The following is a 25,813-nucleotide window of genomic DNA, read 5'->3' as shown; positions in this document are numbered from 1 at the left end:
GATCCGAAAGTAATCTACCTTGGTAGTCCGCCTTGTCAGAAACGATCCACCGCCCCTCGAACGATTCGTCAAAGGACTTGTAGAACAGCTGGATCAAACACGAAAAATTATTACCTAAATCAGTAAATCTCATCAACAATAATACTGGAAGAATAAAGCAAAAGAAAAAAAACTACCTGATCCGACGCAGGAACCAGGGCGCAATCAGCAGCAGCAAGCGAAATGGGGCGGCGACTGGCGAGAATGCTTGCTCGCTGCTTCGCGAGAAATGGGGCGGCGAGAATGCAAGAGAAACAACCGGATCCGACGCCCAACCTTTCGCTCGTGCTTCGCGAGAAATGGGGCGGCGAGAATGCAAGAGAAACTACCGGATCCGACGGTCGACGCCCAACCTTTCGCTTGCTGCTTCGCGAGAAATGGGGCGGCGCTGCTTCGCGAGAAATGGGGGCTGCTTCGCGAGAAATGGGGCGGCGCTGCTTCGCGAGAAATGGGCTACCGGATCCGACGGCCGACGCCCAACCTTTCGCTCGCTGCTTCGCGAGAAATGGGGCGGCAAGCCGGCGGTGCTTCGCGAGAAATGGGGCGGCGAGCCGGCGCTGCTTCGCGAGAAATGGGGCGGCGAGCCGGCGGTGCTTCGCGAGAAATGAGGCGGCAAGCCGGCGCTGCTTCGCGAGAAATGGGGCGGCGAGCCGGCACTGCTTCGCGAGAAATGGGATCCGACGCTCAGGACAGGGGAGATGATCAGATGAAGTCGCGGTTTCGCCTGCGTCGAAGGACAGGGGAGATGATCAGATGAAGTCGCGGTTTCGCCTGCGTCGAAGAACAGGGGAGATGAAGAGGCGATCGGGCCATCGGGGTTTTGAAGAGGCGAGATCGGCGAGAATGCGAAGGGACAGCGGATGCGGATCGGGGCTTTCCGAGTTAAATCCAATAATCCTACCCTCCTTTAACCCTAAATATCCTAACCAGTGGGCCCCAATTAAAATTGGGCCCTAGGCACAGGCCTTACCGGCCTATGCCTAGAGCCGGGCCTGACTCAATATTTATCGTATTAATTAATTTGACTATGTAGTATGAAGTTCCAACCATGAGAATCATAAACAAAAAAGTCAACCCTAAGAATAATGAGTTTGGTCAACATTTTTTTTCCTTTTAAAATAATCTGGCATGCTTCCACGACTATAGGGAAAACAATTTCGTGTTTTTTTTTGTTAATTTTTCAGATAAAAATATGAATGATCCTGATTTTCTTGTCCTTTGATCATGCTCATGAACTTTGATCGATTTGATTAAAAAAATCTTTACTTAAAAAAACATTTATATAATATTTTTTGAATAATTTTAATTTTAATTTCTCTGACTTCTAATTCAATCAGAATTATTATATATAAAATATTATTATATCAAAATACTCCGTATCAATTTATCAAATTTATTAAATTTATAATTGTTATACAATTGTAATTAAATTTTAAAATCTCGATTCTTAAATTATAAATTCTAAATATTATTATATTAAAATAATCTTATTAATTTATTAAAATTATTTTAAATTATTATAGTAACTATTTAAGTAATTATAATAGTTACAAAATTTTGTATATAGTAGCTATTCATAACTGTTATATATTATAATAATTATTGATGTTTACTATAATAATACTGAAATAAAAAATATTTTAAAAATAATTTAATATTTTAGATTAAAATATTTTAATGATAAAAATAATCGAATATTATTAAAATGCAGATACTTTATGATCATCAAAGTATGAATAAATTTAATATTCAATTAAATCAATAAAATAAATAAATTTAAATAATTTATTAATATAGTATTTATAAAAGGATTTATAAATTATAATAAATAATATCTATAAATAAAATTTATAAATTATATTAATCTCTACAAAATCTCTCCTCCTTCCTCTCCCCTCGCCGCTTTCCTCCAAAAGTTCTCCTCCGGTACGCTTCCCCCCGCCACATTTTCTATCCATTCCCGCGCACCGCCACCACCACCACGACCACCACGACCACCATCGCCACCACCGGGAGGCGGCACGAAACCCAAAAACTGAACTGTGAAATCTGCATGCACGTCCCCCGAATCTGCCTCCCCGTCTCCCTCGGTTCGCCAACCGCACCAATCCCCGCCACGACATGATCGTACGATATCCCAATAGATTCGGCGATGACGCCACCGGCTCTATTCGACCCCTTTCCCTGCTGCTGATGCTTTCAGGCAGTCAAAGGCGTGGACTTTTTTTCCTCATCGATTCGCAGTCCGATACTACAAGTAAGGCGAGATCCTGCGCAGATCGCATTGAGTCTGCCTCGGGATTCTCTGCGCTCTCTCTTCTGTTCATCTCCCTTTATATATATATATATATATAGTAAAGGAGCTTACGTACTTGGAGCAATCGAGACCCGCCGGCGATGGCGTCGTACTTGGAGCAATCGAGACCCGCCGGCGATGGCGTCTCAGAAATGGAAGAATTTTCAAATTCAAGTAGGAAATAGAAGCCACCCTCATGATTGATGAACTATAGTCTATAGTAGATATATATAATTAAGCAGCCTGCTCCAAATTGTTCAAACTATTAGGGACCTTTGCGCATGTTTCTTTGATGTCTGTTTTGTAAAATCGCAGTGTACATAACTGCTATATAAATATAGTTTATTGTTACAAAAGAATATGATTCCACAAATGGTAGTTTTCAAATAAGGTGTTTCTGATTCAGCAAATTTTGTGCTTAAACAAGTATAGATGCATGCCCATAGATGTGTGTAACATGTACAATTCATGAAGTAAAGCTACATGGGTGTTACATATTTCTCAAGAGAAAGATACATAAGTCCAAAGGATAATAATACAAGAGAAAATTAGTTGAGTAATAAAATTAGATATATTAAGGATACTGCTTGTGCAGCTGTTGGCTCCTCGAGAAGATAAACAAGGCACATAAGGACGATAAACTCATTAAATTTCATACCCATGTTCTCATCGATGTCACATGCCAAAAACAGATCACGAATCTCCTCCTCATTAAAGGAAATTTCTAGCTTCTGAAAACAATGTTTCAGCTCTTCTTGATCAATTGCGCCATTGGAATCTTCATCTACAAAAAATAATTATAAAAGAATGGGTATCAATGGCAGATATTCACATGAGGTATCATATCTGAGATGGACAATATTAGTCAAAACAATAGATAGTACTAGAATACAACATTAACTAATAAATTTTAGTGTGTTTTCTGAGTACAAATGAAGATAGAAAATTGATAAAGTTGTCATGAATTACAGCTTTGAATGTACTAATTGAGATTTTTGTTAAAGTATAGCTATGAATGATTAATTGTTATCATTAAAATTAAGTTCCTATTCCTTTCCCTCATGTCTTATATTGCCTTAAAATAGTATTGAAGTCATTGTGAATCTGAATACTTTAACTTGCTGCAAACAACAACATTCCACATTAGAAAGGGCTCATCTGTTATTAAACAATAAGGTTTACTGAAAACCAACCTATTAAGATAATTTATTTATTCTTGGCCCCCATTTTTAGCTATAAAGCTAACTACTGAAAGTATCTATCAACAGCCAATAAACTAAAACCTTGTTCCTGTTTGATGTTTTCAGAATTAATAAAATAAAGCTTGTACCTGTTCTATGTTATGTTAATCACAGTTTCAGTACCAGAAGCAAACTCAAAAGTCATATATTGTAGACTTCCCTGATTCCTTGTGAAATGAGCATTCAACTTACCAAATTGCTCGAAAATGGACTTGCATTTTCTGAAGCTCTCGTCAATTTTTCGAAATTTCAAAATGATGCTCTCAAATGATTTCACAGAAGTTCCTTGCAATGCCCTTCTCTGCATTGCCTCAACCATCTTTGCATCAAGTTTTGATTCTGAACCACTACACCTTTGCGAGTGGCTTTTTCCAAGCACACTACCCATTTAGAGCACTAGTATAAGCAAGCACACTATTTACCTGGAAAAGAATAACGCAATAAGACCTGAACTCATCAATATGAAAAAAAAATCAAAACCCTATCTTCCCATAGAGCATAATATGAATTCATATGTGTCGAAGAAAATAACTAAATTTTCATAGAAAAAATAACAGATTTCGTGCAAAACCATGAATTCCCGGAGACCAGAAGCTCATATCTCACAAATGATTAAACAAATCGAAACCATAAAAAAAAACTCAACTGATTCGTCTGAGCCGACACTTACAAACCATAAACGCAAATAGCGAAAATTGGAAAACATAGCGACGGATGAGAACAAAAGAGGGATTTTTTACTCTTGCCTGATACTTCCATGGCTCTCAGTAGTCCATCAATCGACGAAAGTGATGAGGCGAATAGGGGACAGAAGCGGTGGGTTCGTTGATCGGCGGAGAGGGCTTTGCTGGGGGATCTCCAATTCGAGAGGGAAGGAAAAGGATTGAGCGGCGTTCAGAAGCGGCGACGGAAGGAGGAGGCGAGTGGTGAGAGCAGTCGAGCTGTGGGCGAGCGGCTAAGGCCGTCAGCCGTCCTTGCTTCCTTCCACAAAAGGGAAAACGGGTTAAACTAGAAAAGAAAAAGACAAGATTTTTTTAAGGATAAAAGTAAAAAAAAAATCGTTCTTTTTCTTATTGGCGTTTATTTTATGACCGCCCTCAAAATATATAATTTTATCTCAAAAATATTTTATAATACAATATTTATAATATATTTATGATAAATTTAAATTTTAAAATTAGATATTTATACCCTATAGAAACTATTAAATAGTTATTATAATATATACAAAATTATTTATTAACTATTATAATATATTTAGAGTGAATTTATGATTTAAGATTAAAACAGTTATATAATAATATTTCTACAATTATTCTAAAATAATTTTATTAAATTTAAATAATTTTAACTAAATTAATAAATAATATTTTAATATAATATTATTCAAAGATTCTAAATTTTAAATCATAAATTCTAAACTTACCATAAACACGTTATAGTAGTTACTGAGTAGCTTCTATATGATGCAAACTTAAACCTTAAATTGTAAACTCATTCTAAATATGTTGTAGTAGCTACTGAGTTACTTCTACCTATTGTAGCATTACTTTATAGTTTTTATATGGTGTAAATTCTAAATCTTAAACTTACCCTAGTAATTACTTGAGAACCTCTACACGTTATAATAATTATTGTAATAATTTTTACACGGTATAAATGACTTATACATGGTGTAAATCCTAAATTCTAAATTCACTCTAAATATATTGTAGCAATTACTTGATAGTTTTTATATGTTATAGTAGCTACCTATAATTGTTACAATAATACTAGATCAAGGAGTATTTTTAAAATAAAATCATAGAGAAACGTGTATTCAACTTTAATTGAAAATAGGATATCCATTTGACAATTTTATAAATGATGAGTATCCATTTGAGTTTTGTCCTTATTGTATCATCGCGCAGAAAGTTGTGCCATCTTATTCTAAATTTATATTTTATTTTAAAAATAGTTTTTTAATTATTTTTGAAAGATATACCATATATATACAATTTTTTTAAAAACTTCACTCTGTGTCATGTGATTTTTTAAGTCAAAAATATAAACAAAATATATTCATTTTTGTATTTTTGTTTTTTATGCAGCTGGTACTGGATTCCATTGAATTTTATACAGTGTGTGTGTATATATATATATATATATATATATTTCTAGTGAAGCCTGCCTTTGCATTTTCTTGAATTTCTCGACGTCTGTTCGAAGAGGAAGAGAAGCATTTTCTTGTAGATTTCCATTTCCTTACAATTTTGAAGATACAGTCATATCTTCTTCCTAGCGCTAGTTCAAGTTTAAGAAACCCTGGATCACACAACTCATTAGACTTCAATAGTGAATTAATTGTATTGTTCATCAGTGAGAACCTGTATTCTCATCACAAACTCATCACTGTTGCAACTTTTAAACATCGATCGATATTCCTGGAAATTAAATAGCTAGCCACTGTTCAGTGAATGCTGAAGCAGTAGGAAGAAACCCAAATGCCAGGCTAGAAGATTCACATCCGTGAATACTGAATACTGAAAGCTAGCAGTCAGGAATCCTCCTACTGAATATATACTTTGTCTGATACTGCTGCAGATCTTATCGATCATAATTAGCTAGCTAGGCTTTTTGTAACTTTGTTCTTAAGCAAATGCCATGCATCTTCTCTGAGTCTGACAGAGATCTTAGATCTCTGAGTGTAACATTAATTGGCATGTCATGCGTGCGTGCGTGCGTGCGTGCGTGCATGCATGGATCGACAGAATCTACGTACGTACTGAGAACTCTGTCGGATTGCAAAGCTGCTGACGAGGACGTACGGCGCGAGCCTGGTCGATCCATCTCAATCCATGCTTAATTCCAAAATTAAATTAATATATTTACCCACCCTTTTTTAGTGTTTATTAATTACACTAGATTAAAAAGTTCTTTTTTTAAAGAAAATTACATCGTATGCTAAATTTTCAATCATATGTGCCATCTTTATCATTTGTATCTTTGTCAGATACACAAGTTGGAGCATTTAGAGGCCAAACCAGCAACTGTGGCAGGCGTATGACTTCCATCTTCCTCCACTCTTTGTCTCTATATATCTATCCATAACAAGTAGCTGGCTAGCCATGTTACATCACAACTTGTGTGCATGCCATGGTTTTTTCATACAAAATCATCACAAGGAAACAAATATGTCAGAATATTGGACTTAGTAGCTTGATGGTCGATCTGTGATCGATCTTCTGATATATATATATATATATATCGAAGGTGTCCTTTGGGTGATCTTATAGGTCTGTACAATATACATAACTAGTTATATATCAACCTAAAAGATCCCTATATATAACAAAGATCACAATCAAACTATTCATGATCACATAGGTAAAGAATTAATAAAAAACAATTGAGCATTCCTTGTTCTTTCAAAACAATAATGGTTCAACTAGCTTAATTGCATAGAGGAATTAGGGTTTCTTATACCCTTATATACAGCATACAATAATAAGTAACCAAAATTAGGGTTTCTATCTAAACACATCACACACATGCACAGTACACAATATAGGCAACTAGCTTAAATTAGGGTTCTTAATTAACTTTGATTACAACTAGTTCTAGGCTCTAATTAATTAACTTGGCATATGTAATACATGATCAAAGTGACCATTATTTGTAATAACTTAACTAATCAAATATTAATTAATTAATATTGCCTTAGTGGTTATTAATTTATGAAGTGATCATGCTTTTTTATTTCCAAGAGGAGACTGAATAGAGAGGTTTGTTCTTCCACCTCAGGAAGAAGAACTCCTCCTTCTCCGCCTCCACATTGTACCCCTCCGTCGGGTAATGGAGTCGCAATAACATTCTTCCTTGTGACACGGCGAAGCTGCTCGGGGGAATGCTCTTGAATCCGGCACTTCGCATTGCGAATTCCCACATTTCCGACCATCTGTGTGAGTCGCCGCCGGCGACTGCATCTTGAATCTCCCTCCCTAGCCATGATTGCTCTACTTCTGACCTCTCCCGGCTTGACGGCGGCAATGTGGCCTCTAGCGACTCGAACATAGCCGAGTAGTACTCCACTGTGGCGGCAAATTGTTGGATGAAGTCCGGGGAGCTGTGGGATGGCAGTGGCGGCATTTCCCTCTCCGCCACCGTCACCACCGCCGGGTTAATTGCTTTGAGAGTTCTGAGGAAAGTGAGGAGTTCTTCGTTTTGGAGCTTGTGGAGGAAGAGGACACAGTTGACCAGAAGGGTTTCGCCATGGACGAGCTGATTGATGATGCGATCATAGTTGGGACGGTGTTCGGGAAGGAGAAGAGGTCGGAAGTCGAAGTCCAAGTCGAATGAACGCGCGAAGGCGCTCAGGCGATGTCCGGTGCGGCAGAGAGTCTCGAAGTCGCTCCCCGCGCCGGTGATCCTGATCGAAGGGGGACGATGTTCTCCGGCTGCCGAGATGGCCTGGAAGAGCGGCGGCCACTGCAGGCCGTGGTGGGTGTCGAGGTCGAGGATGTGGACGCGGCGACAGCCAGCAGCAGCCTCGAGGATGGCCTGGTTCGCGGTCAGGTGGGCGAAGCGGAGGAAGGGGGAGATCTGGTTGAAGAGGAAGTAGGCAGAGGAGGACGACGGGGGGCAACAGCCTGGACGGGCCGCGATGCGGAAGGAGAGAGCACGGCAGAATTGTCCGACGAGGCGGTCGGTGGCGTCGTCGGAGCCGGCGTTGGCCGCCGAGAGGAGGGAGGAGATGGCGAGGCCTGCGGCGGGGAAGTCGCCGCGGTGGACGAGGTCGGCGCAGCGGATGAGAAGCTGCCGCGCGGGGAAGGAAGAGAAAGCGGGATCACAATGTTGGAGGCTGGAGTCATGTTGATGTGCTCCGGCCTTGCCCCCGCCGCCGCCGCCGCCGCGCGTCGGACGACATCAGTGAGCTGAGCATGGTGGTGCAAGTAGTGGAATAATATTATAAGGGGGAGTAGTATAGTAGTTATAGTAGTTTTGGAGAAGAGGAGACAGGAGAGCTGTGCAATCAGGGCAGTTGCTGCTTTGTGGGGGAGGTAAATAGTTTGCAACAAGAATAATAATATATATAATTAATTATTTGATTTGGCTGTTGCCTGTTGGTGTTTATAGGCAGATCTAGTGATCTCCAAACCCAACACACAGAAATTGAAAACTAAAATTGTAGGTCAAAGTCAAATTTATTTCAATCTCAGGTAGAAAAATAAAATTTGTCATCTCAGCGATCCTACACAGTTGGTCCCAAGACCATTTATAAAAAAGTAAATTAAGAAACTATAATTGATCATGACAGAAGACAATATTATTCAAATTCACTGAGATTCAAATCCTTATCCGCCTTTGTAAAAATTTATTTTAATCAAAATTAAGTAAGGGAGTCCGAATTAATTAAACAAAGAGCTCACTCAATCCATGGAGCTCTAAGGCCCAAGGCAAGTCAAGCCAACTCTAAAATAGTATAGTATAAGCTGACAAGCCTAGAAAGCATAATCCTAAGCAAGTCAAACCAACTCAAGAAGCATAGTTCGAGTCGACGGTCTTAGGAAGTATAGTTCGAGCTGACAGCCTTAGGAAGCATAGTCTGACTTCTTTAGCTCAATCACCTCAATTCGATCGTGTCAATCCTTTTCAACTCAACCATTTCAGCTCGGTCTTGTCAACCCCTTTCAGCTCAACCATCTCAGTTCAGCTTTGTCGATGACTCCTTTAGCTCAACCACCTCAGCTTGGCCCTACTGACCCCTTTCATCTCAACTTCCTTCGCTTTGATAGGCCTAACTCCGTTCCAAGGATATGGTGATCATGGGGTAGCATGGTCGGCGGGGCGTGAGTAACATAATGTGATGTGACTCCCCTTCCACTCGAACATAGCAAACATGAGATGACAGGATCAACAGAATGTGAAATGACATCATCGACATAACGTAACGATTTGACACCCTCCATATCAGGGCATGACATCCCATTAATTAGGATAAAAAGAATGTGAGCACCATTTCACTTGTAGGACAACGTATAAAAGCAAGTCCGCACAAGCTATTCTTCAACCTTTTTCGACTTTTCTACTCTGCGACCCATCCTTGTCCTAGAGGAGAAAATTGAGTCATGGTTCCTAACTTAGGCTAGGCTTTCCTCATATAAAGCTCTCTTGAATTTTTTTTCTAAACATCCTAAATTTGTAAAGAGTAATTTGCGCTTTCAGATTTATCCAATGTTGAGTCCAAAACTAGTATATTTGGATTATAAAACAAAATGGAAATTGATATTTACTTGGTCTAAGAATGTATAGTGACTCAACAATTAATCGAATGTATAGTAATTAATCGAATAATCGATGTTATCAAATGTATGCCTACATGAAATTACACACCTTCTTCTCTCCCTCAAACTGTTATGATTAATTAACAAACAATTCATATCATACATAATTTTTGCCTAGTTCATCGTCTTCTTCTTTAGTCAGTAGCTTCTCATCTGCTTCCTCGAGTTAGTTGTTCTTCGTTGCGAAAAACCACAAGCATACCACCCACCCTCAAATGATCTTCAGCCCGCTCAATGATCGGCTTGTTCCATTCTGGTTCCCGATCTTGTGGAGCTCGGACTCTATTGTGTTTATGATCTCTGTTTCCTCGGGGGCTGGTTCAGGCACGTCTACATGAACTGAACCATGCTTGATGAGTGATTCATTGTTCTTGGACTTCGCTTGCTGCACGATGTAGCTGTAGAATTCTTGGTGGAAGGGATGATCGAGGGAGTAGCAGTCATCTAAATCCGAAGAAGAATAGCAGCGAGATGATCTGGAGCCATTCCTTTTACAGAAATGGGGAAGGGAAGCATAGTCCATTATCTGAAACAACCAAATTTCTTGTCAAGTTTTTGACTATTCTACCTTCTTTATGATACTTCGAGATAGAGCTTCTGATGTTTTCTGAGAAAGTAAAGACTTTAGTAATAACTTTCTGAGAAAATGGTGGAACAAGATTCGACATGTATAATACAAGAGATGAAGTTTAAATAATATCAAACTTTGACAGAATTTTTGCCAATATTTTCGATATGAGACAATTAAAACTTTCGATAACGAGCAATGAGTGAAAGGTTTCTTTACCTTCAATAGCTCGTCTCTGCCACAACCATCCAACACTTGGACTTTCCTTCGGGTTCGTTCTTGCAGAAGTGGTTTCACAACCTAAAGCCAAAAAGGATGAATGAAATTAAAATGCTCAATATTATGAGTATGCAGATTGGTTAAAGCTAACAGCAATTTCTGATGACAAGCCAATTTATATACCTTCCAACAAGCTGAAAAAATATACGGGGCATTGACGATATAATACGTCTCCGTCTTCTCTGGATAATTCAAGTCATCAATAGCAGCCATGAGAGATACTAACTGTGACATGAACACAAGAAATGTAAAAAGATGTTTGATGTCAAACTTAGAATCTCCACAAGACACATTATTAAAATTATAAACTAACTTGTATACCAACCAACAGTCAGACAAAGAAGTAGAGATACAAATAAGAAATATGAAGAAAGGTGATAGCAAACAATAACCTTTAGATTGCTCAAGGATGAAAGCTTCAAACCAGTCATATCCAAAACTTTGAAACAAGTGCCAATGTATCGCCCATACTTCCTACTTGCAGCAGGCTAAACAAGGGTGGAAAAGGCGGCATGAATTATAGAAGCTGGATGGATGTAAAGCAACAAAGTTATACGTAGAGGTACTTACCAATAGTACACGATCTCGGTATTCATTCATCTGAATGTGTGATTGTATGTAATAGTTAACCTATTAGGAAGAGGCATACCTTGAATAAGACAAGGAGAATTGAAAACTTTACAAAAAAACTATATGGAGACAGAAGTTTCATTAATTAGCAAAACTATCTTTTGAAAAACCACTGCCGTATGTGTCTTTACTCATACAGACAAGTAAGCATATGTGCATTCTGGAAAACAAGGAAAATGCAGAAACCTTTCGTGCATGTATTATACTACCTCCCTAGTCAATTTCGATCGTATTGGTACACTAGAAACAAAACTGCAAACCTGCATGCTTATTTTGCTTTCTACTTATCCATAGTACGTTACTGCAATAGGTTAGTTTTAATTAACAAGATTCAGCATTTACAAAAGAGCTAAATTGATGCATGGGTTTGTAACCCCTCATGGTTATTGCCAACTAATCTTGAAGTGGATTAAATCAGGGTGGTACAAGCTAAAGAGCTAACGACAAACGGCTTTGCAGCAATAAGCCTATCATGGATGATTAATCAATACAGACACTACTATCTTAAAGGAAGCAAAGCCAGTGTTTTATTCATGGGAGTTATATCCCAAAGAATATATGATAAGATTTAATTGGCTTACTATTGATTTTAAAAGATTGAGCAGGAATGCGCACGAGCTAAAAATCTATGGTTTAGCACTCCTTTTAAGACACTTTGATGTAAAAAGTAGTATTGTAAGATTTTTCAAAGATGTGTTAGAGTGTTTAGCATTGACTAACATAAGGCAGCATGAGTAAATCATTACCACAAAACAAAGGACACATAACTAAGTCCTAAGTTTATCTTCATAATATTGCTTACCTTTATGATCTTTGTTTAATTCATTTTTGTCATATACTTGTACCAGACTCAGTATCCCAGATATATACATAGTATGAACAATAAAGGTCATGAAAGATTGTGCATTAATTGGCCAGACAAAAACAATCAGATTAGCACAACTTTGCTGATTTTCACAATATACTTATAAGAATGAAGCTGTAAATAAATACTGGTACAGTGCCAAATTGCTTAAATACAAAACTAAAAACAGCCACATCACTAATCTCACAAGATTATTTACACATGCAAAGAAAGAAGCTTTTGAAGGGCTATGCTCTGTCGTACTTACAGACGCTTTGTCAAATGTACTGAGACCGGCACCTATTGCAAAGACAGGAACACCCTGTAAAAGATGGAAGTGGAGAAAAATATTAGTTTACATAGTAAAATCAGTACCACAATATTGGGGGCATCATATAACCATTGTTTGTAACAGTTTGTTCATATATAATTTGAATATCAAGGCTAACACACAAAAGTGGTTCATATCCATGCTTGCCTGCTGCATTTATAGCTTTTAGAAATCAAATCATGAAATATAGTGAACTAAGAACGCTGAAACAAAGTTCAATATCATTTTTCAGGAATGGGGAAAGAATCATAATAGCATGAGTGACAAAAACAAATCACTTACTAAAGATAAAGTAAGACCAGGATATTACATAGAAAAGAAACCACAGTTGTTTTAGATGTTAGCAACAGCTAGGATACCCAAGTGCAATCAGGAACAGAAGATACAAGTCTAAATCATGCCTGCTTTGAATATCCTGACAAGCCCATAAGTTGTGATTCACGTATCCCTCTGTATAGGTTTGCCGGGGTTATAGGTTTCTGCATTTACACAGGATTATGTGAGAAAGAAATATATATATATATATATATATATACACACACACACACATACCGAAAAGTAGTGAGAATTTGCTTTACATTTCTTATGCTTTTTTTGCATGTTACAGGATCATGAAATAAGCAAATAGAGAACATATGCCAAAAGTAGTTAGTTTTATTCCTGGTAGTTCAGGGCCTTCAAGGTCAAATGAAAATCGAACAAAGTGGTGATCATTTGTTCTACTTTTGGGACTAGAAGAGATTTCTAAAAATACAACATATCCAAAAGCAAATTGTAATAACCACAATGTACAAGAGTTCCTAACTAAATTATCTTAACCAACAAACTTAGAGCTCAATATGCAAAAAAACAAGATACAATATCCTATAATAAGAAGTGCAATTACTCACACACAATATATCATCAATTTGGTTTTGCATCCTCCAGTTTAAACAGTCCACTAGCTGTCAAAAGGGATAATATAGGCATCTTAGCAAGAAATACATCTATATACTTTTTTCATGATCAAAATGTTAATGTTCAAACACAATCAACCAATACCATCTTATTTGCTTTAAGCGCACTCCACTCTCTAGCCTTGAGAAAGCGCGTTAAAGTATGTTTTGGGTTCCCTTGGTGCATATTCTGCAAGCAGAACAAGGAAAGATACTACAATTTTCACCCTCAATTTAATCTACAAAAATAAGAGCACAGTAATATGGTTTGGAAGAAAAATTGTATCTTCCAATAAAAATTGTGTTTTGTTGTTCACTTATATGTATCACACACAATATGACAGACCAAATAAGACAAAGTAAACAATTAGTTAATCACGTCAAAAGACAAAACATAGGTGCAAAAGATATAAAAACAGTGAGTCAGCAAAATATGATTAGTCCTTCAACTAATTTATTTAGTTCCCAATAAATTGTCTATATCCCATAACTTATTCTGTTGAGATAGAGGATTAGAAGCATCAACATGTTTGTGCAAGTTAGAGACAACGTTACATATAGATCCAGATCAAAGTACTTAAGAGGTTGTTTGAGTACACCATTCTTCCATTTATACAAAATTTCTAGCGACCCTCTAATAATCTGACACAGCAACAGGATTATCCCATTTGCAACCAAGTTAGACAGTTGCAAAACAAATACGACTGTGTACCAATATACGAAAAAAAATTGTCAAAATTTCAAATTCAAAACATTATAATGCAATTTAAAGTAAATGATAAAAATTAATAGAATGATTTGATGGCTCTGTAAGTCGCGAACTCACGTCATTCTCACTATACAAAACCAGTTTTTTTTGCCCTTGAATGATTTGTTTTTAGCATAAAGTTGAACATGAAACGGAAGGAGGCACTACTATCTGCAGCGTACCCTGCTTTTACCTTTCCCTTAGATCAGTAAATTTAACACAGTCCAATAAATTTTTTCGCATACAAAATCTGATATTTTCATTAAGAAAAATAGATCGAAAACATCGATCCAAATTAAAGCTGTTAAAGACAAACAAAAAGTCAATTCAACCAAAATTCATGCGTCAAACGCAAAAACCACATTGCAGCACGAAACAACCAGAACCAAAACCAGAACCCAAATCCACCAAACACAAAGAAGCAACCAGCACAAACTCCCAACACATCCACGCAAGTTCACAGAGGCCGAACCTGAAATGTATGCTTGAGCTTCGGATCCACTGCAACAAGATCCGCCGACAGTCATTTAACCATAAAAAAACCCCACTAAATCATAAACAACAACCGATCAAAAGCCATACGTTGATCGATTTGGGCGGAGAGCTGGTCCAACGCGTCCTGCGAGGCGATCCCCATTCCTCCGGCGCCGGATCCGGAAATTAAGGGAGGACTCAAATTTGGAGCTCAGGATTTAAATCCGTACCAGGAGTGCGGCAACCATGGTCTCGATTCGGAGCGTAAAGACTCTCAGCGGATCAATCGAGAGTGGCGTCCGCCAGCCGTCGTCGTCCTCCTCTTCTCGTTCTTTTCGTCCACTGCCGGCGCCGGCATTTTTATAGCTGCGACTGTTCTAGGGTCCCATGTGGGTCCCTCGGGACTAGGTCAACGGCACGCGTTTACTATTCAGCAGTGCAGAGTATTTAAAAATGTCTATAAAATAATAAAAATTTCTATTTTGATTTTCTAAACTACATTTCTAGTATTTTCCTTATTTTTTTACAATTTTTAAATATTTTATTTTTTAAAAAAAGTCAGAGCCGGCTGAACCGGGCTGGGTTAATTTTGTCAAACTGAGTTGCGTGTTGACTTAAATGCTGAATGTAAGACTTTGTGTGGATTGTAGAATGGTCAACTTTGAACAGATTGTTTCTTCTTTGAATGTTTGATTAGTTGCCTCCAGATAATTCTATTAAAATATTTTTTAAATAAAAAATATGATAAAGTACCCTTTAATAAATACAATGTTTTTAATGATAATAAAAATAGAAGACCCTTTGATTTTTGCCCAAAATAAAATGCTAAAACTTGATTTTTGAGCTCTTAATTAACTAAAACAATTAGAATTAGGTGCTTTTTGTCGAGTGTCAACAAGACTAAATCAACTAAATGTTGATTAAATCAAAAGTTTGTTATGATATTAAACTCTAAAAAAAAATTTTTAAGGAGATTTTTTATATGCGCATGCTTTACTTATAAACAATGACCATTAATATAAAGGAATTGATTTTTTTTTAAAAAAAATAATCATAATGAAATGGTATCAAAATGTAGCAAATGAAATGATTAAGAATAGAAAAGGCATGGAAGAGAGAAAGAAAAATGAACAATTTAGGGGTTAAATGGTGCTCAAAGAAAAAAGCGAGGGTCTATTTGAAAATTACTTGTTTGGAGTTTTCTTAGTTTTCAAACTTTTGGGTATACCAAGAATACCTAAAATAGCGTGGAAGTCAGAAAAATATAATTGTTGGTGTGATGTATAAGTTAGAGTTGTCAATTTAGTTGGATTTATGAGTTGGATTGAAATTTTATTAATTTATTTAAAAAAGACTTAAATAGGTTAGCTCATGCGGATTGCGAGTCCAAGTAGGCTGACCCGTGGCAAGCACGAGTTAGTCTGTAGATTAAAAAAGGGTTTTTTTTTAAAAAAATTGAATTATGAATTTATGATAATATATGTATTTTATAGTGAAATTGTGAATTTTTTTGTATCAATTACTTAGACTAATATGTATAAATATAAAACCAAAAATTAATAATTTTATTAGGGATTTTTTAAAGAAATATTTATTTATAAAATGATCAAATTTAATGAATTATAAGAATTTTTTTTATTGGTGGGTTGGTCCATGTAACTCATAATCCATGTTAGATTGGGTTGAGTTAGAAATTTTCTAAACTATCAGGATGACGGATTGATCTATTTTGCTTTATCAGATGATGAATTTTTAATGAGTCAGTTCATATGACAGCTTTAATATAGCTAGATGGGGATTTAAAATAAAATTCTTCCTAACTAAATTAACTTGAACTAGGTGACTGATATACAAAGATACCTACGAACTTATCACCCTCGAGTGGATGATGAGCTCTATATTTGGAAGATATATGCCCAAGGCAATGGTGTAGCAACAGAACATCTTTTCAATTTTCTAGGCATCTAAACATCAAGTGTGATCAAGTCTTAGCTTTGATGAATTAACGGATGCATTATCTCTAACAGATGATTAATCTAAGAATGCTGGACAGATGGACCTCCCACTACAAATGCTTCTTGATAAAATTTCTATTTAATCATAATATCTAACACTATGCTCATTATTATGTGATCCGGTCCAAGATCAAATGATGCGGTGTGAAAATCTCACCACAGTAATACGATGACAGAAATACACCTTGCACCTAATTAAGAGCTATGACGTCGAAGTCTGCTTCCTCGTTGGTCTTCTCACAGTGTAGCCAAATCCTACAGAGAGTAACAAGCATCAAAGGGCTCGTCAAGAGTTATCTCGACGAAACCACTCCAGATGCTTAAGTCATCGTAGTGTTTCGATAGTAGAAGAAAAGAATAAATATGAGAAGTAAAGTTGACCTCCTCTTTCATGAGCACTAGTGGGGATCATGGAGAGATCATAGGAGAGTGGAGGGGGAGATCAGATTGGGTTGTGCCACATCTTCTTGTGTCCGGTTGACTCGATCTTGCTAATGTAGCAACTCGACGGCTTGACAAGTCAGAATGACTTAGTTGATCAGGAAGTTGGCTCAGTCCGTTGGAATCGGTTCACCGCATGAATCGTTCGCCACACCTGGTTCTTCTTCTCCTGCAGACTATGCATCTCTACTTCTTCTTCAAGAAGAAGGAGGAGATACCCTGCTTCTGTGTTTCTCTGCTAGAGAAAAAAGGAATTATTGTTTCTATGTTATTATTGATATCCATGTTCTCTAGCTCCCTCTATGCTCAGAACTACAATGAATAGTTTGGAAAGTCTGTTGAGAAAGATCGATCTACAGATGTTTTTCTGAATATTAATTTTCAGTGTGAAGAAGCAAGATTTTGGTTTGTAATATTATTCCACATCAGTGTCAGTCACACAGCAGAGATAGAATTGATGATCAATCAAGCTTGAACTGGAATGGACGAAGTGGTGGCCATGCAGCCTTTGAAGATCTTGAAGAGCGAAGTGCCGAGCCTCAACTCCTTGCCCACCAGAATCGGAAGACCTTCCCTGAGGCACTCGTCGTACTTCTCCAGAAGGGAAACCACGTAGCTGAAGTCCGGCCTCTTCGACGGATTCGCCGACCAACACCTCTTGATGAGATTGTTCAGCACCGGCGAGCATGAAGTCGACAGCGGAGGCCTCAGATTCTGGAACGAAATTAAAATTTTTAGGAATTGAAGAAGGAATAAAGGCGGGCATGCTTCGATTCGATCTGTCTGCTTGCATCGATCGATCACCTTCTCTGAAGCAGCATAGGCAGCCTGCACGGGGGTCATTCCCTGGTAGGGGACGAGGGCGGTGGTGAGCTCCCAGAGCACGATCCCGAAGCTGTAGACATCGACCTTCTTGGTGTAGGGCTTCTCCTTGATCATCTCCGGCGCCATCCACCGGTAGGTGCCCATGTTCCCCTTGGACTCCCTGCACTGCGTCTCCAGGCACGAGGTGCCGAAGTCCGCCACCTTCACCCGCATCTCGTCGTTGAGCAGCAGGTTGTGGGACTTGAGGTCGCGGTGGATGACTCCTTGGGAGTGCAGGTACTGCATGCCCCTGGAGATGTCGAGCGCCAGCCTCAGGATCGTCTCCGTCGACAGCGAGTATGGCTCCTTCTTGTGGAGGTACATCCGCAGCGTCCCCTGCGACATGTACTCTGTGATGATGCAGTACACCGGCGGCTTCCTGCAAGCTGCTATGAACTGCACGAGCTAGGAGATGAGCTAATAGATCAATTGTTCGTATCAATGGCGATGGGAGAATCGAAACTGACCTGGACGATGTTTGGATGGTAGAGCCTGGAGAGGAAGGCGACCTCGGAGTTGAACTGCTTCTCCAAGATCGCCTTCTTCTGCTCGTCGCGCTCTGGGATCCTGACCAACTTCACCGCCACGGCTCTCTGTTTGTAGATCCCTCTGTAGATCCTGCTGTTCGATCCTGAAGCGAATTTGTTGCCGAGGAAGAGTTGCGAGAGGTCGGCCATCCACTCCTCCCTCTTCCCGCCCTCCAAGTTGTTGTAACCCTGGTCTCCATTGCTAGGGTCCAGGAGCATGGACCAAGACTCCAAACTGTCCCACCTCTTCTTCTCCATGATCTCCGTTTCTGGCAGCAACGACTTCCTTATCGCCGGCCACCGGGAGGAGGACGAGGGAGGAGGCGGCGGCGGCGGCGAGGATGATGATGATGATGAAGGGAGGGCCATGCCGGAGCTGCTCTGGCTTCTCTTCCCCAGCCACAAGGTCACAATTGGAAAGCAAAAGGCCATGAGATCGTGCAGAGCTGATCGAGGAAGGTCAGAAGCTTTGGCTAGCTGAAGGAGGAGGAGGAGAAGGCGAGGCTAAGAAGCCCAAGAACCTCAATGGCATCATGGTCGTCTCCCTCCTCAGGATTCGATATTGGCGCATGGAGATCATCGTAACAACTGTGTGCCTGAAATCGGGCATGATGAGAAAGGGCTAGAATTTAGCGCAAAGAATCCAAAGAGACTTGGAATGGAGGGAGACTCGGCGTTTCTTCAATCCTTGAGCCATAATCCAACAAAGTAAAGATAGATAGATATGTATCTGTATATAAAAGCCTAGATTGATTGTCAAGTTGGTTCACTTTACGTAGATAGATCGATGAATGACCAGTAACATGCTGAATCGATCGATTTGGTCTTCTCAATTTTAACTGTGATTCTGAAAGAGAGAGAGAGAGAGAGAAAAAAATTTTATGTTAAAGGAGTCAAGGAAGTCTCGTGATGAGGTGGTTCAAAAAGTGCAAGCATCCATGCGCTTCTTCCTCTTCTTGGCTCTTCTTCTTCGTCTGTCTCTTTTCGCTTTTGGCACTTGTATCACTTCCTTCCCCTTCAATTTCCCAACTCATGGAGATGGAAAAGGACTGCACCTCCATTAAATGAGAAACACCAAGATCATTAACATGGTATAATATTAAAATTACAAGGTATATATAGTTAATTAAATATTAAGTAGCTACTAATTCGATTACTTAACTACGTACGCTCTAAACTGGTAGGGCTTCGTCCGGTGAGCTGTGGTGCTGCACGCACCCGGCAGCACGCCAGTCACTGCCCGCCACCGACCCGTTCAGCGTCGTCGTCGCCGCCGGAAGAGAATCGTAGGTACCTGCATTGCTGCCGACCCGTTCTTAGCTTTCTCGAGGTGACGAAGGTGACAACGACAGAGGCCGTTGAGGAGGTGGACGGCTGCCAGCGTTCTGCGCTGTGCGAGGTGCAGAAGAAGATGAAGCAGAGGAGGCCGAAATTGAAGGCCAAGTCGGCGGCTAAATCTCCGACGCCGGAAGAGGGACCTACCAAGTTGGCTTGGGGTGGTGGGGTCGGGTGCTTTGTGTACAAAGAGCCAATCATATTCGAACCCAGTCGAGGGCAGTCTTAAAAAAAAAACCGGCGTGAACCGTACCGCTTTCCTTTTCTTCCTCGCCGGGAGGGTCACCTGCTCCCCCTAGTCTACCCTTGGCCGGACCTCGACCGCCGCCAGCGACCGATGGCCTCCACGCCGCTCTCGTCCGCCCTTCCGGCTACCCGCCTCAAGTCCTTCCTTCACCACCCCTTTGCGATCCTTTCTTTGCATCCCTGACTTTTAGATCATTGTTGCCAAAGTTTGACACATTGATGATCACCCCTTGAGTACTTCCTCAGCGACTAGCTTATTTAGTCGGAAACACTTAAATCCAAATATAGAGACTGGTCCGGTCCTACGGAAATTTCCCACTAGAGAACTAAAAGTAAACTAGATGCTCATGTGAAAGCATTATCTTAGTACCTAAGTAACATCTGAGAACTATAGGAAAATATATATATTATTTTGCTTACCAGGGATCCTTCTTTTCAAATTGTCTTTACAATTTTAAAATTGCCAAAACACTTTATAATAATAAAAAGATTTCGTTTTAGCAATTGGCATGCTTAAGGGTGAAATAAGTACTGCTAGTTGTTATACATAGACACGCACTCACCTGCTATCAAGCCAGTGTCCTCAACCAGCCAAGTAAGCGAAGAAGAGCAGCATCCAGCACTGGAGATCTTTTCTCAAGACCTGGAATGATACATCAAAATTAGCTGATATAGATGTCGCATCTAGGACCAACGAAAGAAATACAATCATTCTTACAAGAACCTCTTAAGTTCTATGAGGAGCTTATCGCTTTGCATGTAACTCAATGGAAGAATAAGATTTATACAGTTGATGGCTTGATGATGATGATGATAGATAAGGATATCGATACAAGTTCTTAAGAAATATAATGAGAGAATGTGTGTGATCCTTATGTTGTTCAAATTTCTGATCATTGCAAGATGGTGAAACGTGAAATTCCTGCTTACCTATATCAGCAGCAACTCTGTGAGCACACATGATTCCAGAAAAGGCAACGGCGATAACTCCTTGTCCGGGAAAACAGCTATCGCCGACACAGTATAGACCATCGATTGCCTGCAAATTCAACACTCCTACATTAGCAACTTGATATTCCATCAACAACAACAAAAAAAAAGTCTGAAAATGTTGAAAGGTGACTTCTTGCATACAGTAGTGTTGAAGGGCATCCCAAGTAATCCTTTTGGAATCTGGCGGGGCATTGGTCCATATGTACCACTGTCTCGAGCAAGAAATCTTCTGTGGGTCTTTGGAGTACCCACCTGCCATGAGGATAGAAAGAGATTCTTATTGAGAAGTTGAAAAAATTTGAATCTATGGAACAACAAGCATAGGTATGAGTAACCTATCACTGATCAGATGTTTGCAAGAAGCTCATTGAATACTTGGAAATAGTCGATAAAAGGTCCACCTGTGTCAGAGTCTACCTAAGAAATCATCCTAGAAGAGCTTAACCGCAATTGAGGGAACAGAAAACAGCTATACAGGTCAAGCAACACCTAGTGTAAGGTTATTGGATGTGGCCCTTACTCCTATGGCCTATAAAAGGCTAAGGACTCCGACCATTTGAGGAGCATCCTGGACAACGAACGCGTAAGATGATTAAATTTTTCTCCAACTCGGATTTTCTCTAACCTCACTTCACACCACCGCGTATATGTAACTCATTTAGCCCCACTTCAACCCTTTCATCAACTCATTTACACCAAACTTCATCACTCTAAACTTTTCACCTCCTTCATCATTCTCAAACAACTCAGCTGAACTCCTGAGCACATTGGACAAATTAAATAAACACCTCTCTTTCATTCACTTACCTTGACCAAAGTCCTTCCAGTTAGGTCGAACCTGCTTGACTTCAACCTTAACTTGTCCAAACTCAACCCACTTGACCTACCCCTTGGCCACATTCCCAAATTGAGGTCCGACCCAATCCATGAAAATTGGCTTGCTAAGCTTATTCTATTGTAAAAACACCATAACAGGAACATAACAAATACTATTGACACTTGAAATTTGGTCTATTTGCTGTTTGAAAGGAGGGAATGGGCTTCCAGAGGAATGATAAATGTTTTTCCCTGTCTACATGCTTTCAGTTGGATGAATCAATGGCAGCTTCAATTTATGGTACAAACATCCATCTGAATTAGCAACGAAATGATAGGACATCTATGGGATGGTGTTTGTATGCATAAGTACATACCAAATCCACGAAACAAAATGCAGTCCATGAACAGATGCCTTATACCTCTTTAAGCACTATAGAGCCTTTGAGACCTGGGAAGAGTTTCTTTTCAAGCCTTGATATAATTTCACCAGCCACGAGTTCTTTTTTCTTTTCGTAGTCCTTTGAATTGAGGCCCTGGAAAATCGTACATGTTTTTATTCCAAAAATTACAATGAATCTCGAGGTCACAGAACAAGAGTTAGAATTACAAACAAATGACTGAATCACATACCTTCCAGTCATCCATGGACGAGGTGGTAAAAATGTGGAGAATGTGATGTCCCTCTGGGGCCAAAGATGAATCAAGAACAGTAGGAATGCTCAAAAATATGCTTCCATAAGGCCTCTCTAAATTTGCCCAATCATCCTGCATTCTTGATAATCGCCAAAATATGAGCAACAGCAGCATCTAAAATGGTAGTACTTGATCAAAAAATTTGAAATAACAAAGCACTAATTACCTCAAGAATGAAATGATGGCAATCCGTTTCAGGAGGCAAAACTGTTGCTTTGACTCCCATGTGAATGGAAAGAAAAGATGGTGCCTTGACATAAACTCTTTGAAAGTTTTTCTCCTCTTCCGGTATTTCATCGGTTTTCACAAGTTTACCTATAAATCAAAAACATATCAAGGGAGTGAGGAGTGTTAAACTAAAGTTCAAGCTTGGAGTATACAAAGGTTGACGATATCAGACTGTAGGCACTAGGTAGAATTCAGGACAAATCTTGTCAATACACAGGGAAAAAGAACATATATCAATTGCTGAATGCAAATAACCATATGAAAGAAATCTAGAAAATTGACAAAAACAAAATGTAAAAGAAGAAAGAATCATGATATTGTAAATTTTATTTTGTGGAAGAAACAGATACTTGTTTTGTATTATACTTGATGTGTTTAGAAATGTGACTGCAGAAGAAATGGCCCATTGTCATTATTAGCATAATTTAGATAGAGCAAAAGATAACGAGTGCTATAATTCCACTGATTATTTGCCACATTTCTTCTTGCCTCATTATAACCCTTCATCGGAAGTTCATATCAGCATTATCGTCGCCTTTTTGAAAAAGAAAATAAAAAATAAGTATATTTACACCTAATGTGATTCAGTTATCTTGAAAAATAGGCAAGACATGGATAAATAAATCAGCTATTTAATATGTTCCTGACAGTATTGACGTAAGCAAAGGAATACTGTTCAAGATTACATCTAGTGATAACTAAAGAAAGTTAGATGGATCATCACCCATTAAGATTCCACTGTCTAATTTTTCATATTACATTTATCACAGTAATGGTTCATTTCTGAGCTACGATTGCTGTTCGAGTATTCTAAGTAGTAACCAAAGTTTTGATGGCTTACTCTCTAATTATTAGATTATGACAGTGATCCAAGTAAACTCGGAATCAAGGATAAAACCAGGTGCAAATGCAAATTGCAGGTATGCATCGAGGTTGGAAGTTGAAAGCAATAGTTCAACTCAACCATTTTAGAATAGAGGGGACTTACCGAAGGTATCCCATCTTGTTGCATTTGAGATAACTGTAGTAGCAAAAAATTCCCTTCCATCTGAGAGCTTCACTCCCACCTAATACAAACCGACAACACGAATCTGAGAAGTTGAGATAACCTATCTCATACAGCAAGATCATTGACTATGGAGCCTCATTAGTCATTACTCACAGCCTTTCCGTCTTTCAGTATTATATTGGTCACATTTGCCTTGTAAAGTATGTTGCTTCCCTTAGTAACTAGCCCATCTGCCAAAGCCCTAGCAATACCACCAACACCGCCAACTGGATAATTAATCCCTCCGAAGTGTCTGTCGCACAAGACCTTGAATGGCAAATGAAAGATAACACAGTGGCCAATAAAGAAAACTATGACGATGACATGCATTTATCTTCAAATAAAGCATACCATGCTTGCATTGATCATTGGTGTCTGCAATGCATTTACTGTACTCACAATGAAACACTACAAACACGCCACAAAGGATTTTGGTCTTCAAATGAAGTTCACAAAGTTTTATTAGATGTGATTTATATTGAAACTGAAAAGAAAGGTTAACTTCGCACCTCAGCATCAATGAATGATAATAACTGAGAATCCTTTATATATTTCCGAGCAATATCCCCCGCATTTTGTGGCAAGTAATAAGCTGGCAAAAAAATGAAACCACTCTAAGATAAGTGTAGAGACACATACTTCGGTGTCCATCCCATAGAATACATTGAAATGTTCATGTAAACATTGTTGTTCTACTTATTCACAAGCATAAGGGAATAAGATTACCAAGAGTCAAGCATTCAACTGGCTTCTTGAAGAACTGTCCAAAGAGATATATAGGCTCTTCCAGTGACTTCAGTTCCAATGAATTCAGTGCATTGAAGATCTATCCACGAATAAGATTAAACACGATTATAGTGGCCAATGAAAGAATCAAGCTTTGATGGAAGACCAAATAAAGAACTAGAAACTACCTTCCAACACTCATCATAAAACTGATTTATGCCCTCCTTTTCATGCGGGAATTTACTGATTAGTTCCTCAATGAAATCATTATACTCACGATGCACACGAACAGACAGTTCACCAGGAAGGTGGAAGTGAACGGTGGTAGGATCAGGTATGACCTGCATCTTATGACCAACTGCTGCTAATGCTTGTGTGATTAGGTTCAGGTTGCCCTACAAGTGAACGTGACCAAAATGTGAAAGAAAGTTTGAAAAGATGATTATAATTGAAAGAATTCAGCTTCGGTAGAACAAATTTCCATCGAAACCAAACTAATTAGTTCAAAAGTTTCTGCACAGAGATCTCACCTTATCGCTAAAACCAAACATCACGGACGAACCGACGTCGAAAGTAAACCCATCCCTCTCGTAGTACCCAGAGCTACCCCCAGGGATGACATACTTCTCCAGAACCAGAACCCTAGCTCCCTTCGTCGCCAGCTGCGTCGCCGCCACGAGCCCGCCGATCCCGGACCCGACCACAATCGCGTCGTACTCCTCTCCCGCCGCTCCCTTCTCGCTCGCACCTCTCCGCGTCGCCCTCTCGGGGCTCAGGACGGCGACTGGGGGCATCCGGAGGATCCCGGACGCCGATCTCAAGGCCCTGCTCGAGCTCTGCCTAGATGCAAAAGGGGGCAAAGCTAGAATCCGCCTCCGGAGGGGGTACCCATCGGCGCCGAGGGTCGGACAGGGGGCTGCGACAAGCAGCGGCGGGGCCAAACGGAGCATGGCGGAGCGGAACGCGATGCGGGGCTCTCGGGAGAGAATCTGAGGAGGGATCGATAGAATTTGCTTGAGGATGGGGAAGGAGCGCCGGTAAAGTACTACGTGACGGAATCTCGGGAAGCCATGGCGAGGGATTTCGCGATGGGAACGAGACAAGGCGAAGTGGGGCGGAAAGTGGAGTGGAGACGAGCACGATAAGGTTTAAATACTTGGTGGAAGGAAA

At 39.5% G+C, this 25,813-nt stretch overlaps 3 protein-coding genes and 1 pseudogene across 4 annotated transcripts; all 4 read right to left on the bottom strand.

Annotated features, from left to right (window-relative positions):
* Window positions 1-7,311: 7,311 nt before the first annotated feature.
* On the bottom strand, window positions 7,312-8,497 carry LOC141845804 (protein MONOCULM 1-like; annotated as a pseudogene).
* A 1,381-nt stretch (window positions 8,498-9,878) lies between these two features.
* LOC141845831 (phosphatidylinositol/phosphatidylcholine transfer protein SFH9-like) lies at window positions 9,879-15,027 on the bottom strand. Of its 2 annotated transcripts, XM_074733834.1 has the most exons (11): window positions 14,817-15,027; window positions 14,707-14,735; window positions 13,593-13,676; window positions 13,442-13,495; window positions 12,953-13,030; window positions 12,489-12,542; window positions 11,317-11,376; window positions 11,139-11,234; window positions 10,870-10,971; window positions 10,687-10,767; window positions 9,879-10,425 (listed from the first exon to the last, which is right to left on the bottom strand). In XM_074733834.1, exons 1-11 carry the CDS (start codon window positions 14,869-14,871, stop codon window positions 10,111-10,113), a joined length of 1,008 nt encoding a protein of 335 aa, XP_074589935.1. In that variant the 5' UTR covers window positions 14,872-15,027; the 3' UTR covers window positions 9,879-10,110. The 2 variants fall into 2 exon arrangements, with proteins under 2 accessions (XP_074589935.1, XP_074589936.1); XM_074733835.1 differs by lacking the exon at window positions 14,707-14,735.
* A 2,529-nt stretch (window positions 15,028-17,556) lies between these two features.
* LOC141846599 (serine/threonine/tyrosine-protein kinase HT1-like) lies at window positions 17,557-19,746 on the bottom strand. The gene is made up of 4 exons (XM_074734637.1): window positions 19,725-19,746; window positions 18,496-19,604; window positions 17,969-18,424; window positions 17,557-17,878 (listed from the first exon to the last, which is right to left on the bottom strand). Exons 2-4 carry the CDS (start codon window positions 18,985-18,987, stop codon window positions 17,630-17,632), a joined length of 1,197 nt encoding a protein of 398 aa, XP_074590738.1. The 5' UTR covers window positions 18,988-19,604; window positions 19,725-19,746; the 3' UTR covers window positions 17,557-17,629.
* Window positions 19,747-20,525: 779 nt separating this feature from the next.
* On the bottom strand, window positions 20,526-25,752 carry LOC141845830 (prolycopene isomerase 1, chloroplastic). Its single transcript, XM_074733833.1, has 13 exons — window positions 25,174-25,752; window positions 24,832-25,038; window positions 24,644-24,743; window positions 24,427-24,509; window positions 24,269-24,325; window positions 24,032-24,184; window positions 23,858-23,936; window positions 22,808-22,956; window positions 22,579-22,713; window positions 22,368-22,481; window positions 21,271-21,381; window positions 21,067-21,175; window positions 20,526-20,779 (listed from the first exon to the last, which is right to left on the bottom strand). The coding sequence occupies exons 1-13, from the start codon at window positions 25,591-25,593 to the stop codon at window positions 20,706-20,708; spliced, it is 1,791 nt and encodes a 596-aa protein (XP_074589934.1). The 5' UTR covers window positions 25,594-25,752; the 3' UTR covers window positions 20,526-20,705.
* Between the last annotated feature and the right edge of the window lie 61 nt (window positions 25,753-25,813).

The sequence above is a fragment of the Curcuma longa genome, chromosome 15 (genome assembly GCF_044706935.1).
Source record: "Curcuma longa cultivar G26 ecotype Majalengka, Jawa Barat chromosome 15, ITB_CL_G26_1.1, whole genome shotgun sequence".
In the NCBI taxonomy this organism is placed as follows: Eukaryota; Viridiplantae; Streptophyta; class Magnoliopsida; order Zingiberales; family Zingiberaceae; genus Curcuma; species Curcuma longa.
Note: the sequence above shows the minus strand (reverse complement) of the source record. Positions and strands in the feature narration are given on the sequence as shown.

Coding starts and splice junctions, on each gene's coding strand:
- LOC141845830 (XM_074733833.1), bottom strand. CDS start 25,593: ATGCTCCGTTTGGCCCCGCCGCTGCTTGTCGCAGCCCCCTGTCCGACC. Junction 22,714..22,807: donor GCCATCATTTCATTCTTGAG/GTAATTAGTGCT, acceptor TCAAGAATGCAG/GATGATTGGGCAAATTTAGA. Junction 20,780..21,066: donor CAGAGTTGCTGCTGATATAG/GTAAGCAGGAAT, acceptor GTATCATTCCAG/GTCTTGAGAAAAGATCTCCA.
- LOC141846599 (XM_074734637.1), bottom strand. CDS start 18,987: ATGGCCTTTTGCTTTCCAATTGTGACCTTGTGGCTGGGGAAGAGAAGC. Junction 18,425..18,495: donor ACCATCCAAACATCGTCCAG/GTCAGTTTCGAT, acceptor TAGCTCGTGCAG/TTCATAGCAGCTTGCAGGAA. Junction 17,879..17,968: donor CCTATGCTGCTTCAGAGAAG/GTGATCGATCGA, acceptor ATTTCGTTCCAG/AATCTGAGGCCTCCGCTGTC.
- LOC141845831 (XM_074733834.1), bottom strand. CDS start 14,871: ATGGGGATCGCCTCGCAGGACGCGTTGGACCAGCTCTCCGCCCAAATC. Junction 13,031..13,441: donor AAATTGATGATATATTGTGT/GTGAGTAATTGC, acceptor GTGTAAATGCAG/AAACCTATAACCCCGGCAAA. Junction 11,235..11,316: donor ACCGAGATCGTGTACTATTG/GTAAGTACCTCT, acceptor ACCCTTGTTTAG/CCTGCTGCAAGTAGGAAGTA.